The 15532-nt window shown below is 47.5% G+C and overlaps 1 protein-coding gene across 8 annotated transcripts; it reads right to left on the minus strand.

The window, feature by feature from the left end:
* Window positions 1–1629: 1629 nt before the first annotated feature.
* PRKAG3 (protein kinase AMP-activated non-catalytic subunit gamma 3) lies at window positions 1630–13900 on the minus strand. Of its 8 annotated transcripts, XM_049888199.1 has the most exons (15): window positions 13800–13900; window positions 13090–13292; window positions 12584–12641; window positions 11940–12095; window positions 11235–11641; window positions 10151–10232; window positions 9602–9660; window positions 9439–9484; window positions 9141–9195; window positions 8814–8940; window positions 8494–8659; window positions 7544–7581; window positions 7215–7365; window positions 6408–6637; window positions 1630–5799 (listed from the first exon to the last, which is right to left on the minus strand). In XM_049888199.1, the coding sequence occupies exons 2-14, from the start codon at window positions 13120–13122 to the stop codon at window positions 6525–6527; spliced, it is 1491 nt and encodes a 496-aa protein (XP_049744156.1). In that variant the 5' UTR covers window positions 13123–13292; window positions 13800–13900; the 3' UTR covers window positions 1630–5799; window positions 6408–6524. The 8 variants fall into 8 exon arrangements, with proteins under 8 accessions (XP_049744156.1, XP_049744154.1, XP_049744155.1 ...); XM_049888202.1 differs by lacking the exons at window positions 1630–5799; window positions 6408–6637 and having other exon boundaries at window positions 7314–7365; window positions 8494–8729; XM_049888197.1 differs by lacking the exons at window positions 1630–5799; window positions 6408–6637 and having other exon boundaries at window positions 7306–7365; window positions 7544–8659; window positions 13090–13244.
* Window positions 13901–15532: the final 1632 nt, after the last annotated feature.

Below are 15532 nucleotides of genomic sequence, written 5' to 3' on the forward strand. Positions count from 1 at the left end.
TGTGGAGCTGTCTATCTCACCTTTCAATGTTGTTAAAGTTTGTTTTATATATCTTCCAGCCCTGTCATTGGGTGCATAAATATTTAATATGGTTATATCCTCCTGGTACATTGTCCCTTTAATTATTATATAGTGTCCTTCCTTATCGTTTGTGGTGGATTTAACTTTAAAGTCTATTTTGTCAGAAATTAATATTGGCACTCCTGCTCTTTTTGATCGTCGTTTGCTTGATGTATTTTTTTCCACCCTTTGAGTTTTAGTTTGTTCATGTCTCTAAGCCTAAGGTTTGTCTGTTGTAGGCAGCATATAGATGGATTGTGTTTTTTATCCATTCTGCCACTCTCTGTCTCTTTATTGGTGCATTTAGTCCATTTACATTCATCGTAACTATGGATAGGTATGAGTTTAGTGCTGTCATTTTGATGTCTTTTTTTGTGTGTTGTTGACAGTTTCTTTTTCCCACTTAATTTTTTGTGCTGAGTAGCTTATATATTGTCTTTTTCTCTTATTCATTGTATTTGATTTATTTCTGCTGAGTCTCTATTTTTCTTGTGTTTTATTTTGATGAGTAGGATTGTTAGTTTCCTTGTGGTTACCTTAATATTTACCTCTATTTTTCTAAGTTTAAACCTAACTTTTATTTCTTTATATCGTCTTGTCTTCCTCTCCATATGAAAGATCTATGGCTACATTTCTTAGTCCCTCTTTATTGTTTTAATGTTGTCTTCTTTTACATAATGACATCGCTGTTTCTGTGTTTTGAGTGTTTTTTTTTTTTTTTAATCTTGATTTATTTTTGTGATTTCTCTATCTGGGTTGTCATCTGATTGTTCTGTCCTGTGTTCTAGTCTTGGGCTGATATCTGATATTGTTGATTTTCTAACCAGAGAATTCCCTTTAGTATTTCTTCTGGTTTGGTATGGTTTTTATGAATTCCCTAAACTTCTGTTTATCTGAAAATGTCCTAATTTCACCTTCATATTTGAGAGATAGTTTTGGTGGATGTATGATTTTTGGCTTGCAATTTTTTTCCTTCGATGCTTTGTATAAGTCATCCTACTGCCTTCTTGCTTGCATGGTTTCTGCTGAATAGTCCAGGCTTATTTTTATTGACTCTTCTTTGCAAGTGACTTTTCATTTATCCTTAGCTGCTCTTAAAATTCTCTCTTTATCTTTTGTTTTGGCAAGTTTGATTATAATTTGTCTTCTGACTTTCTTTTAAAGCTACCTTATGTGGAGTTCGATAAGCATCTTGGATAGATATCCTCTCATCTTTCACAACATCAGGGAGGTATTCTGCCAACAAATCTTCAACAATTCTCTCTGTATTTTCTGTTATCCCTCCCTGTTCTGGTACTCCAATCACTAGTAGGTTATTTTGCTTGATCGAGTCCCACATAATTCTTAGGGTTTCTTCATTTTTTTTAATTCTTTTATCTGATTTTTCTTCAAATATATTGGTGCCAAGTGCTTTATCTTCAGTCTCCCCAATTCTGCCTTCCACTTGCTCAGTTCTGCTCCTCTGACTTTCTATTGAGTTGTCTAATTCTGTAATTTTATTGTTAATCTTCTGAATTTAATTGCTGCCTCTTTATTGATTCTTGCAGCTTATTAAATTTTTCATTATGTTCTTGAATAACCTTTTTAATTTCTTCAACTGCTTTATCTGTGTGTTCCTTGGCTAGTTCTGCATATTGCCTGATCTACCTCCTTATCTCTTGAAGAGTTCTGTGTATTAATCTTTTGTATTCTGCATCTGGTAATTCCAGGAAGGCATCCTCATCCAGAGGACCCCTTGATTTTTTGTTTTGAGAGCTTGTTGAAGCGATCATGGTCTACTTCTTTACGTGATTTGATATCAACTGTTTTTTCCATGGCATCTATAAGTTATTGTATTAGTTTATGTTTATGTTTGCTTACTGTATCCTAGCTTCTTGCTTTGTTTTGTTTTAATATGTCCAAATAGGTTGCTTGAGTGAGCTATCTTGATTATTTTCACCTTTGAAGCTCTAACACCTTGTCACCAGATGGCTAGAACTGGTACCAGGTATATGAGCCTAGGAGTCCATTCACTTTTCCTGTATGGCTTCAGCTCAGGTGTCCAGGTAGTTGGTCATCAAGTGTGTGGTACAGGCTCTGTCCTACAGTCTTAGAGGGGCAGAGGTGGATTGGTGTAGGTACCGGTATCTGGTTGCAGCAGGGGGTCACTCTCTCAACAAGGCAGAGGGCTAAAAACCATCCCCTGATTGTCTGTGAGGAAAGCATGTCCCTGTTTCCTAGAATGCACAGGTGGGTGGGTTCTGCAGATGGACCTTAGGCACCCAATGCTTTTGGTTGTAAGGACTGGGAAGTACCAATTATCCTTGAACCCCTGTTGCAGGTGGCTGGGTGACCTGAATGGAGCCACCAGTCCTTAGCCCCCTGATGTGGGTAGGTGAGGACCCTGTTTAATAGGCAAAGCAGTGTCAAACATCAAACACCCACTTCTCCATTGCCCAGCTGAAACAGTTACAGTCTGTCAGCGAGGGCCTATTCTCCTGAAATAGGTCCACACAGGTCTGTGCAGAGGGGAAAGGTATTTAATGTCCACAGACCATTTATTCCTGAACAGGAGCCGCTTCTGTCCTGAGCTCTCCGGGTTAGTGGAGCTGGCAGATTATCTTTTCCCCATTTGTGAATTTATTCCTTCTCCAAGGCCGGGAGAATGGCTCAGCACACACAACAGAACCTATCTCAGGCCCAGGAAAATCAATAGCCACTGAAGCTAGCTTTGGGGCTGGGGGCACAGTAAAATATATGCAAGTACTTAGCGTTTGCTGAGAGCGCCATTCTTCTCTGGTTCCAGAGGTGTGAGTAGACTGTGAGGCTGGCTATTTCCTTCCTGAGGAAACTGCGGCTGAATGCTACTGCCAACCCACCGCAGCTGCTCCCAGGTATGGTGCCTGAGGGATACCGGCTTTTCAGGTCTGGCAACTCCTCTCTGCTTCTGAACCATCTCTCTCTCCCCCTGCCACTCAGTCCGTTTTCTAATTTTGCCTTTGATGTTCAGGGCTTCTAGCGTGTCATAAATGTAATTGTTTCACTTTTTTTTCAGGTCTTTGTTGTAAGAGAGTTCACCAGAAGCGTCTGACTACCACACCACCTTGGCCTCACCCAGCAGTTAATATTTTGAAAGGAATCTTTTTTTCTGAGCAGTAGATCTCAACAGTGGGCTTAAAATCTTCAGTAAGCCATGTTGTAAACTGATGTAGTGTCATCCAGGCTTTGTTTTTCCATTTACAGAGCACAGGTGAGTAGATTTAGCACAATTCTTATGGGCCCTAAGATTTTCAGAAAGGTAAATGAGCATTTGGATTCAATTTAAAGTCACCAGATGCATTAGCCCCTAACAAGAAAGTCAGCCTCTCCTTTGAAGCTTTGAAGCCAGGCATTGATTTCTCCTCTTTAGCTATGAAAATCCTAAATGGCATGTTTTACCAATGTAAGGCTGTTTCATCTACATTGAAAATCTGTTATTTAGTGTAGCCACCTTCATCAACTTTCTTAGCTAGATCTTCTGGATAACTTGTTGTAGCTCCTACATCAGCACTTTCTGTTTCACTTTTATGTTATGGAAACAGTGTCTTTCCTTAAACCTCATGAACCAACTTCTGCTAGCTTCGTACTTTTCTTCTGCAGCTTCCTCACCTCTCTCAGCCTTCATAGAATCGAAAAGTTAGGGCCTTGGTCTGGATTAGGCTTTGGCCTAAGGGAATGTTGTGGCTGGTTTGATCTTCTACCCAGACAGCTAAAATTTTCTCCATATCAGCAATAAGGCTGTTTTGCTTTCTTATCATTTGTGTTCACTGAAGTAACACTTCTATTTTCCTCCAAAAACTTTTCCTTTGCATTCACAACTTGGCTAACTGTTTGGCACAAGAGCTCTAGCTTTCAGCCTGTATCAACATGCCTTCCTCACTAAACTTAATCATTTCTAGCTTTTGATTTAAAGTGAGAGATGTGAGACTCTTCCTTTTACTTGAAAATTTAGAAGACATTGTAGGGTTATTAACTGGCCTAATTTCAATACTGTCGCGTCTCAGGGAATAAGAAGGCCCAAGGAGAGGGAGAGAGGTGGCCGGTCGGTGGAGCAGTCAGAACACACATGACATTTATTAATTTCACTGTCTTACATGGGCGTGGTTTGTGGCACCCCAAAACAATTACAATAGTAACATCAAAGATCACTGATCACAGATCACCATTAACAGATATAATAATAGTGAAAAAGTTTGAAATACTGTGAGAATTACCGAAATGTGACACAGAGACACAAAGTGAGTGCTTGCTGTTGGAAAAATAGTGCAAGACTCCAGACAAGAATATGCTATTTGCTGTACTCTCAGCAGATAGGCCTGGGACAGCCTCACAGGGCTTCCTGAGTCCAGAAGCGTTCAGTGCCACGAGTTAGGCTCCCGCAAGAGCAGGCAGTGACCACACATACCAATGACCAGCCAACTGACAGCCAGATGGGAATCAGGGTATCTTAGCAGAGGCTGGCACAAATGGATGGATGATGCTGACTGAGGAAAAAAAGCTTATACCACCTAAAGCACCCAAAGTCTCCCCTCTCCCCCAAATTTAATCCCAGGAAGAGGTGGGGGCCCCAAATTGACTGAGATTAATTTCTACCACCTGCTGAAATGGGGTTCATAACAAAATTATATCTACCTTTAGAAAAATGAAGTTATATGTCTTGCAAATTAGAGTTTGTGGACTGAGTTGTACCTATTATATACCAGTTGCTGTTGAGTCTATTCCAACTCATAACGACCCCATCTGTGCCAAAGCAGAACTGTGTTCCATAGAGTTTTCAATGGTTGATTTTTCAAAAGAAAATCACCAGGCCTTTCTTCCAAGGTGCCTCTGGGTAGACTCAAACCTCGAACCTTTTGATTAGCAGCCAAGTGTTAACTGTTTGCACCACCCAGGGACTCCATCTTTTATATAAGTAACTATAATTAATATTTTCTTTATGGTTTTGTTATAAATAAAAGATGAAAAAGTAATACGGGTAGAATAATGCTATATGTGCAAAAGGAACTGTTGCCACCTGCAAAGTTTCAGTTACAGATTTTCCTTCTTGCCTTTAAATTCAGAAGGCACAGGGCTCTTGTCATAAGCTCAAGTCAAATGGCTGTAGCATTTTCTGAGTGAAATACATAAAATTCAAGTTAATGTATGGTTCTTTTTTTGTTTTTTTGATCATTCATTCTCAGAGATCTGAACAAAAAGTCATTACTGGGGATTGAGAACCCTGTCTGATGGTGAGAGCTAAAGAGTTTTCTGAATGAGAATGGAGAGAGGACACTACTCCGACAGGCAGCTCTATAAATAACTGGTTTGGAAGTTCCATGGTGACCCCTGGCAGCCCTGGAAGGACAGTGTCAGGAAAGTAAGTAAAAGTTGTGAGGAACCACTAAGGTCAGAGTCCATGGGGAAGAACAGCTGGGACCTCCAGGAACTGGGGCCACTAGTGGTAGCCCAGAAGTCAAGGAATACAGAGCCCCTTACTAAACCTGTGGGCTGTGGGCTCACTGCCCCACTGGGGCCAGTCACAGCCCAGGTAAAGGGAAAGGGATTGTGGGTGGACATGGAGCAAAAATGGCCTTGAGGTTATCCTAGTGCACCTGGTTCAAGGACCTCCAGGCTTGACTCAGCTGTTCCCTTTTGTTTCATCATCCCATGGTGCATTGGGCATTCTCGAGGGCTTCTGGGAGCATAGACAAGGCATGGGCAATTAGGAAGGGCCAGAGAATCCTGTAAAGAAAAGAGAAGGGAAGATTGTGACTGAATAGGGAAAGGAAATTGTCCCTTCCACAGGGGAACCTGGATCTTGCCATCCACTGCCAAGTAGGTAGAATTTGTGCCCTACCTTCCACAACCCCTAGGAAATGTGCCATCAGAAGAGACTCTGAGTTCATATAGAATTTACTGAGATGAGTACTCAGGCAGATGTTCTCTGCCTCCCAGAGTATTTGTGTTTTGAGCCTTAGTTTTTACTGAGAATGGAAATTCCATTCAACAAAAGTTCATTAACTTGCTTCTTCCAATGGAATTCCAAGCAGATGAGAACAAATTGTGAGAGAGCAGGTAAATCTTCCTGAATTATCTGAAACCACACTGCTGCCTTTACCTGTACTCCAGCCTCTGTCCACCCCTCTTATGAGGGCTCTATGGCCTTAGATGAGAATGTGACAAATGGTGGCCTGCAGGGCTCTGAGGACGCCAGCAAGTCCTTACATTTATAATTGTCATGGGGCTGCTCAGCTATGAGTTGGGTCACTATCGTCATTAGGGAGCCCCAATCTGAGATCTGGGAGCCCAGCAAGACCAAAGGGCTGGTGCTGACCTGAACCAGAGCCTACCTAAACCAGAGCTGGACCATCAAATGGGGCAGGGGGAAGTTGAAGGTTGAGTTCCTCAACTCCCTTCTTTGGCTTCTGTTGTGTGGAAGGTGGCTTGGAGTGAAGACTTGAATATTCTTAGGCACCGAGGGCATCGATGCCAGCAGGGCTGAGTACCAGTGCCTGAAGGATGTCAGAGAGGGAGACCACGCCCAAGAGATGCTGGGTTTCATCCACTAGCACCAGCCGGTGTACCTGTGGGTCCACAGGGGCCAGTTAGAGGGCAGAGCCATGGGGCCATGGCAGTTAAGGAGGTTGGCACCAAGAATCAGGGGAGAACTGTCACCCTTGAGTACTACGTTCTTAAAAAAAAAAAAAAAAGAATCTATGTAAGACCAAAAGGACAACAGCTATTTTAAAGCACAGATGAGAAGGTTGAAGGGCAGGGGATTTAAGTCAAAAGGAGTGAAACAACTAGAATAGAAATAATGAGAACATTGACACATGTGAAGAATGTAATCAATGTCATTGATCATTATATCTAGCAACTGTTGAATGGGAGCAGGTTTTGCTGTGTAGATTTTCACCAAAAGTAAAATATCAAAAACAAAAAAGAATCAGGAGAGACAATTTGACATAACTGAGGGCCGTTCCTTGACATGAGGGCCTCATGGACAGGACCAGATGCAGACCAGTATGGACACCAAGAGCTTGGCCATGAAATGGAGGACAAGGCAAGTGTCTGATGCATAGGGATGGCCAGAGTCACTCACAAGTGGGACTGGGCCATGTGTGTTGGGGCCCTGTATGGAGGGGCAATGGACACAGGTACCTGCTCCCGGACAATCCTGTCAATGACTTCTCCAAAGCTCTCGTGGGGCTGGCAGGAAAGGACTCCCTCCAGACACTGTGTCCTCTGCCTCAGGGCTTCTCCCACACTCATGTCTAGGTGGTTGTAGGTTTGCTGGGCAGCCAGGTGCTGGAGAAAGGAGAGAAGTGCCACTCTTAGTCACTCCCTGACCCAGGCTCCAGGCCCACAGATATCACTCCCTACACTTACAAAGGTCCCGCTAGCCTACAGATACCCCAATTGACACTCACACTTGCAGCCTCCCTGCAGTACCCCCACCTCCTCTCCATAGTCCACAGGCACTTACAATCACATCGAAGCGGGAGTAGAGGCCCACGACCTGACCTGTGCAGGGCGGGGAGTGAGGGAAAGAGGGGGAAGAGGCTCAGATCAGAACCAGGATGCTGTGAGCAGAGCCTGGGGCAGGCTTCTGAACTCAACTCCTAGACAACCCCCTGCATCCCACCAAGTTATTTGGCTTTACGTTGGAGGCATCAGGTTGCCACTCCCTGCATCTGAAGCAAATTTGGTATCACAGAGCTTAAGAACCTGACATTGTGCTTCCTGACGTGATGCAATACAGAGTTCATACATCCATAGCCTGTGAGGTATTCTAGCCTTGAATTTGTTGCCTGAACCTGATCGTCTTTAGATCTAGTTTCCCATTTATAAGAAATGCAGGGATAGAGGAACAAGGTAAAGGCCACCTCTAGAAAGACAAATCCTGGAGGCGGGACATTCTCTATGACAACTGATGGTTAAAAGAGATTTAAGGGACAAAAAAATCAGCTGCAAAATATAGACCTTAATTGCATCCTGGTTTAAACAAACCAACCATAAAATATATATGTATATACACACACATTCACGCATACATATGTATGCATATGTATACATATATGCATGTGTGTGTTGTTTTTTTTTTGCCATCAAGCCAATTCTGATTCATAGCGACCCTATAGGACAGAGTAGAACTGCCCCTTAGGGTTTCTAAGGCTGTAATCTTTACAGAAGCAGACTGCCACATCTTTCTCCAGGGATAGGCTGGTGGATTCAAACCTCTGAACATTGGATTAGCAGCCCAGCGCTTAACCATTACCCCACTCCACCTCTTTCCACTACACACTGGGACCCCAGACTGATGGCACCAGTAGGTCCATGCGTCCCACAGCTCCTCCCACGGTCTCCCCACCAGTCCCTTTCTCTTCCTGCTCCCAGCCAGATTCTCTGGTTCTGGATGCATTCTGGGTGCGGTACCAGATTCATTGATCACAGGCAGTGCAGACACACGCCGGTCCACAAAAATGTCCAGTGCAGTCAGGAGGGGGGCCGTTTCCAGCACCACAGCCAAGTCTCGGAATGTGCCGATGCCCAAATCTTGGATAGTGCGGGAGAGGAAGGAGGGCGGGGGCAGCAGGGTGCCCTGAGTGGAGTTGGGAGGAGGTGGCGATCAGGGCTCCAACGCCCCCCAGCGGGCTTCTCTCTGCCCATTCCTGGGTATAGGGAGACTTCTGAGCCCTCCTTAGGCTGCCTCCCAGTGCACCCCCCTCCTGTCACCCGCACCCTGCCTGGCTCACAAAGATGTGCAGGAACTTAAGCAGCCGCTTGTGGGTGAGAATGTGGAGCACAGTGCCTGAAACTGGGTCCAGGACAGGCAGGCGATGAATCCGGTTCTTGATGAGGACATAGACGGCTTCTAACAGGCTGTAGGAGTGAGGTGGGGCAGTGAGTGCAGGGGCAGCCTGGGAAGAGACACCTCCATCCCTCCCCACAAAGAAGAGGACAGGCCACTAACCCACCTTGTCTGCCGCTTAGGATGAGAAGGTGTGTTAAGAACTGAGTGGGGCTAGGGAAGGGACTATGCAGGGCAAGAAGGGCCTGGGGTAGGGTTCAAGGGAACTTACCTATCATTGGGAGAGATGGAGACCAGAGGCTTGAAGCAGCCTTGCAGGTAGATCTCTGCAGGAAAAGCTGGAATCAGGTCTAGAAAGCTGGTCACCATTCCCCCCATTCCTCCCAACTCCACCCCCAGGCCTCCTCACTCTGCTCCCCTTCCCTCAGGCACCTGAAGCTGCCTGTCACCCTTCCTGGCTCCTTCCAGGAAATCCTCACTGCCCTTCTTCTACCCGGATCCTGGTCCCACCCTTTTCCAAGCACCCTCAGCCCCTCAAGGGGTACCTCAAGCCCCTCTTTCCCGCTCACCCCTCCAGGTCTCGATCTTATGTTCTTCAATCTCATAGATCTGGACCTAGAGACACAGACAGGCCTCCGGGAAGTCAGATGTGAGTCCTCGGGCCTCAGGCTCCCAAAGACTCCACTCTGCCTGGCCCATCTGGGTGCCCCAGGACTCCCAGCCCATCCTCACCAGAGGGGACCTGTAGTAGCGGTGCAGGACCAAGATGAAGTCTGTGATGGTCAGCATCCCTGCAGGATGGGACGAGGAGGGGAGAGGAAGGTCAGCCTGGCACCTTTTGGAGGGTGGCAGGTTGAGGAGCCGGGACCCACCCCCCTCGCCAACGCCTTAGTGCTGAGACAATAGTGTATATTTTGGAAAGAGGAGAGTATGGCAGCCTCAGTGCCTGAGAAACGGGGTTCTCCCTTTTATTCTTCCTCCTTTAATTTCCCTTCTTCTCCTCTTCCCTTTTCTATTCTTTTGTTTCTTTCTCCCCTCTTGTCCTACCTGGCATCTATAGCATGGAACCATAGTGGAGCAGAGTTGGAAGGGGTCAGCTGGTCACATATCTTTCACAGATGGGGAAACTGAGCCTCAGTGTCTCCCAGGAAGCCACCCAAGACCTGGGTTGGGTTTCCCCCACACTGGCCCTGCCTTGGTTCAGCCTGAGGCTCTGCTCAAGCCTTACAAGTTCCCTCCTTCCTGTTCCCAACTCACCCCACCTTCCCAGTCCCCACTCACCCACAAAGCTCTGCTTCTTGCTGTCCCACAGAGGTGCTGCCCGCACGCCGTTGGCCACCAGGGCAAAAAAGGCCTTCTTGATCTGGGGAGGAGGAGGGATTAGTTGAGGGGTGAATCTGGAGTAGGTCCTCCCTCTCCTCTCTCACTGACCCTCAGTGGGCACTCATCCATCTCCCTGCTGTCCCCTGTTCCCCACCTAGGATCCTTCCATCGGACCTTCTCTGGAGTCCTCCTCTTTTTCACGTCACTGCATACTAGAAATGGTCATTGTTGGGCACATTGGACAATGTAGACAAGACTGCTTGTAACTAGAGGTGCTGAGTGAATGCTCACCAGCCACACCAACACGTGGGAACTAACTCAGTATTCCTGCTTGTAAGCTATGTGTGTACGGTCTTTATAAATTTTGCTAATCTAAGTCCTACAGGTACAGTTATTTATACCATATTTACATTTTTTTCTCTAAATAAACTTTAAATTGACTCATTTTGAGTCTCATCCTAAATAATAATAAGGAACATGCTGGTTGCATTTTTCTAATACGCCTTAGAATAAATGCAAAACTCCTAAAGTATTTGTTCATGCGCCATTAGAATCACATCCCATACTGTGGGTGATACATATATGATGCTTTGGGAAACACTGCTCTGCTGTAATGATGGTAAGACTTGAAGCATAGACACTTTGTAGTTTGGTTGAGTGGAAAACAGGGACCAGAGTTCATTCCCTACTCCTTGTCCTGAGAGACTCTGCAGTGTCTTACACGTGCTTCTCTGTCTATAAATTGTTCCCGTTTACAATGGGTGGTCCCAGCAGTGCTCTCTAACAGGTAGGGCATAGCAGGCATTCATATACCCATTTCAGGAATGAGAGAGGTAAAGTAGCTGAACCAAGGTCCCACAGATAGTAGGTGGCAGTGCTGGGATGACAATCAGGTGGTGTTCAAAGAAAACATAAACCCTCCCTCCACCCACTCACTGGTCTCCATGGAGCTAAGAAGGAACCTTCGAAGGGGACATGCAGGGGAATGTGGCAGTGCTGTGAGAATGGAGACTGAGCTTAGTGGGACAGAGCTGTGCCTCACCTCCAGCATGGTGTCAAAGATGACCAGCTTGGAGCTGGTTGCCATGGCATCATAGCAGGTGTGCTCCTGCATGAAGTGCATGTAGACCTGGGCCCCGGGCTTCCGAAGTTCGTCGTCCCAGCCCATCTTGGGCAGCGGAAACTTTGGGGACGGGCATGGGGAGGGCCTGTCTTCCACTAGGCGTTCGAGCTCATATCCACCGTCTGGTGTGGCTGGGAACTCTATGTTCAGCGCCAGATCATCTGTGCTGGAGCCCCCAGCTGAGATGGCACAGTCAGGGGGCAGGAGGTCCCACCCTGTTGGCGGGGTGCCTGGGCAGGCCAGGGGAGCAGCTTGGGCCAAGGGTGTGGCCTTGGGGAATGTGGCCTCTGGCTTGGTGGATTCAGCAGCTGGCCTGGATGGGAAACCTGTGGAGAGGGGAGGGAGGACATTAACTCCATCTTCCGAAGCACTTGGGAAGCCTGGCTGCTGTGGCCCCCATTTTGCAGGTGAGAAAGCTGAGGCTCAGAGTCACACAACAAGGTAGTGGCTCTGTCCTGTCTTTCTGAGTTGGCCACACTGGGCCCCTGGGTAGACTGAGTCTACAAGATGAAGGTTGGGTCCAACTCTGTGTTATGGACAGACTCAGGGCACAGTCCAGCCCCACACTCTGGGAGTTCCTACAGCCACCACTCCCCCCTCCTCCAGCACTGACCTTGGCCTCACCTTTCCCCAGGCCTGGCAGCTCCCCTTCCTCCACAACCTCCTGCCTTGTCCATTTGGAGGCCTTGGCCCCCTGTTTCCCACAGGTTCTTTCTGACCTGGTGGTCATGGTGGGTGATGACCATGAGGCACTATCTCCTTGCCCTAGGAAGCTCATCTCTGGAAGGAGAATGGGGTCTATTTGGTTAATGGGGAGTGACACAACAAAATCAATAAAGTTTAATTAATAACGATATTTGCAAGATTCTAAAGGGCTTTTCTCCAACACTTTTCTCATATAAACCTCATAGCAGCCCTATAAGGGAGGCATTGTTGTCATTGCTATTTTACTAGTGAGGGACCTGAAGTTCAGAGAGGTTAAGCAATTTGCTACAAATCACACAATTAGTAAGTGGTGAAGTCAGGACTGGGGTCCAAGTCTTCAGACTTCAGATTCTTCCTCTCTTCTTCTGGAAGAAGGAAAGAGGAGGTGAGGAAAGCAACAACTGGGGAAAGGAGGAAGTGGAGACAGAGGGAGAAGGAAGGAAAAGGAGAGGGAGATAAAAGCCAGGCTGGTGGGAGGGGGGAAATTGGGGTCACAGAGAGGTAGGGGGCAAAGGGAGTCAGGGAAAGGTTAGGCCCCCTGGGAGAGGGGCAGGACCACCTACCTCGATGTTCAGGCTCTCCAAGTCTGCTCCAGGATGGGGTCTGTGGGGAGAAGTATGTCTGATGGGGAGGGGAAAACTCCTTAAGTTCTTAAACCACAGGACCTCCCCTCCCCACCACACACACATACACACACACTTACTCATATACATATACACAGACACACACATACCCATACACATAGACACACAGACGCAAAAACACACATACACACAGACACACAAATACCCATATACACATACACAGGCACACACACACATACATACACACCCCCACACACAGAGACACACATAAACACATACGCAGCCATACACAAACACTAATATCCAACCACTCAGATGCACACAGAACTACATACACTCACGAATGTACAGACACAGACACCCACAAGCTGACATACACAGAGACAATCCAGACCAAATACACACATGCTCTCTCTCTCTAGCCAAATGTGCTCTCATCCTCTGCCCCAGCTGCCCCAGCTGCCGCCCGTCTGAGACCCCTATACCCTGCTCAGTGTGTGCTCCGGCTCGTGCTCCATGCAGCCAGCCCTGGACCCACGGAGAGTGAGTCCGCGACACTGTGGCTGGGTAGCACTATTCTGGGCCTGGCCTCTGGCACCCTGCCCTCTCCGGATCGGTTTCCTTCTGATTGGGTGTCAGGCTGTGGGGAGGGAGGGGTCCATCCACCCAGCTGCTCCAGCCCAGCGGCCTGGGGGGCAGGTGGGGAGAAAGGGGAGCATGTGGACATCTTGATGCCTGGCCCCTAATTGCCTCCTGGGTCTCTGAGGACAGGTTACATGAGAAACTGCCTGGGGGAGGCCCCTGGAGCATTGTGGGGGCATGGGGCTGGGAGGAGGCGGGTTTCAGAGTTCCAGCTTCCTACTCTGAGAGCCTCTGTCACTTTTGTCAGGCTCCAAAGGAGGGAAAATGGAGGTGGGTTGGGCCTGACTTTCTCCACTTGAGTTGGAAAGTGCAAGCTACCTGCTCAGAGGCTGGGGATAACCCAAGAGGCTTGTGGGTGATCCTGGGAGAGGCGCCAATATCTGTCCAGAGGTTCTCATTTGAGTCTCAAGAGTCTGTCCCTCTCTCTGGACGAGGGGCTGGAGTGGGGGTAGTTCGGGCAGGTGGGGAGCTGTGGGGATCACCTTGAAGCTATGGGGTGGCATTGAGGGCTAAGGGCCTGTACTTCTTCACAGGGTGAGACACCTGTTCTTACCTGCGGTTGGGAGGTATGTCTGGGTGTGCAGGAGCCTCGGCAACCCCACAGACTGCGTGTGTTGTCCCTGCAATTCCTGGAGCCAGCGGGATCCCAGCCTGACTCTGTAGGCTGCCCACCCCCACCCTACTTGGCATTCCTGGGGCCTGAGTCAATGTCCAAATAGGGAATGCTGACCCAGCTGCTCCAGCTCCCCTCTCCCTGCCCCTCCCTTCCTCTCCTCCTTCTAGCCTCTTCCATCCCAGTCCCTGGCCCTGCAGTGGACACTCAGGAATGGATCCATGGATTTCTTGCATCATCCCTCAAAACCCATGTGCTGCGTGTGGGGCGTGGATAAGAACAGAGAAGGGGAAGACTTTGCCTTTCATATGTATCGTGAAAGGGGATGTGTGCAGCCCTTCTCCCACTTCCCCATTTGACCCTCTGGAGATCCCTGTGGCCTGGCCCTATCTGGCCACAGATGATGGAATTTCCAATGTACTGCTAATGTGGATGCCTCAGATGGTAGAAAGACCAAGTGGACCATCTTTGGTTATATGTAATGCAGTGGACCTGGAAAGCCCCCTCAATCCCTGCCCCACCTCCTTATGCTTGGAAAAACTCCGACCGTTGGTGTGTGTTAGCTATGTCTTGCTGCTAGTAGCAAAGTTCTACAAGAGAGATGCGCTCAGGTTAAATAGAGGAGGTGGTTGAGAAGAGGCTGCCTTAGCAAGGGCTGCACATGTGGTCCATAGCCTTTCTTAAGCACAAACTGTTGAGCAGAATCAGAATAATGGAGTGTCTTCACAGCCAAGCATGTTTTCTCAGATGGCCTCAAGATAACCACCAGTAGTTTGAAAGAGGGGAGAATAGGAAGAATATCAAGTATAGCATATTCAAGCGTAAAATTGATGTCTACACAGTACTGTTGACTGTGGTTACTCAAATAAGGAACTGGTCAGAAGCCTTCTAAGAATTTGAGGGCATTGTATTGAAAAAGAAACCAGGAACCTGATCAGCAAAGTCTAGCTTGACTCCCCCCAAATGCCCCCAAACCCCAAGTCTGTACCAGCAGAAAGAGGCCTATGAGAACTGTGGGGTCCACAAGGAGGACACGTTCTCCAATGGGCCACAAGGATAATGGGTAAGGAATAATTCCTAGGAGGCAAAGCCAGAGGCCATACCGGGGAGTGGAAAGGGGTAATCCTCCCAGAGAACAGAACCAGAGGTGGCCAGATACACTGACCAAGAACTTACTCCACTGCCAGGAAGGGGCTTTGTAATCCCTGCCCAGCTGGTTTTAGTAATTGTTAAGTTCAGTGAGTGATGGGTGTTTGCCATTCTTTGCTATCCTGAGTGGATGTTTTAATTGAGCTGTCCAGTTCCTGTTCCACTTTTGTTATGGGGAATGGAGGGGTATACTTCCGCCTTTCAATTTTTAGGTCACCAGACCATGAGGAACCCCATCCAGACCTGGTAGAGAGGACTGCTCAGAGATCCTGGACTCTGAGCTGTGTGCTGTCCCAACTGGAACTTTGTCTTGCCTCCCTTGGAGGAGTGGTGAATGTGTTCTTTGTGTGGGGTAGCCAGGCAGTGGGCTCTGACAGAGCAATATCTATTCTCCTCTTCTTGCTCTGCTAGTAAATCCTTAAGATTTTAGCTGAGCACAAGATTATATTTCCCAGCTTCCTTTAGAGATAGTGGAAACCCTGATGGATCAGTGGTTAAGTGCTATGGCTGCTAACCAAGGGGTC

This window comes from Elephas maximus, chromosome 6 (genome assembly GCF_024166365.1).
Source record: "Elephas maximus indicus isolate mEleMax1 chromosome 6, mEleMax1 primary haplotype, whole genome shotgun sequence".
NCBI lineage: Eukaryota > Metazoa > Chordata > Mammalia > Proboscidea > Elephantidae > Elephas > Elephas maximus.

What these genes read in the sequence shown, in the direction of transcription:
- PRKAG3 (XM_049888197.1), bottom strand. Translation starts at nt 13,122, where the DNA reads ATGGAGCACGAGCCGGAGCACACACTGAGCAGG. An exon ending in TCTTTGACACCATGCTGGAG is followed by an intron (nt 10,233 to 11,234) that starts GTGAGGCACAGC and finishes CCTCCTCCCCAG; the next exon opens with ATCAAGAAGGCCTTTTTTGC. An exon ending in CAAGAAGCAGAGCTTTGTGG is followed by an intron (nt 9,661 to 10,150) that starts GTGAGTGGGGAC and finishes CCCATCCTGCAG; the next exon opens with GGATGCTGACCATCACAGAC.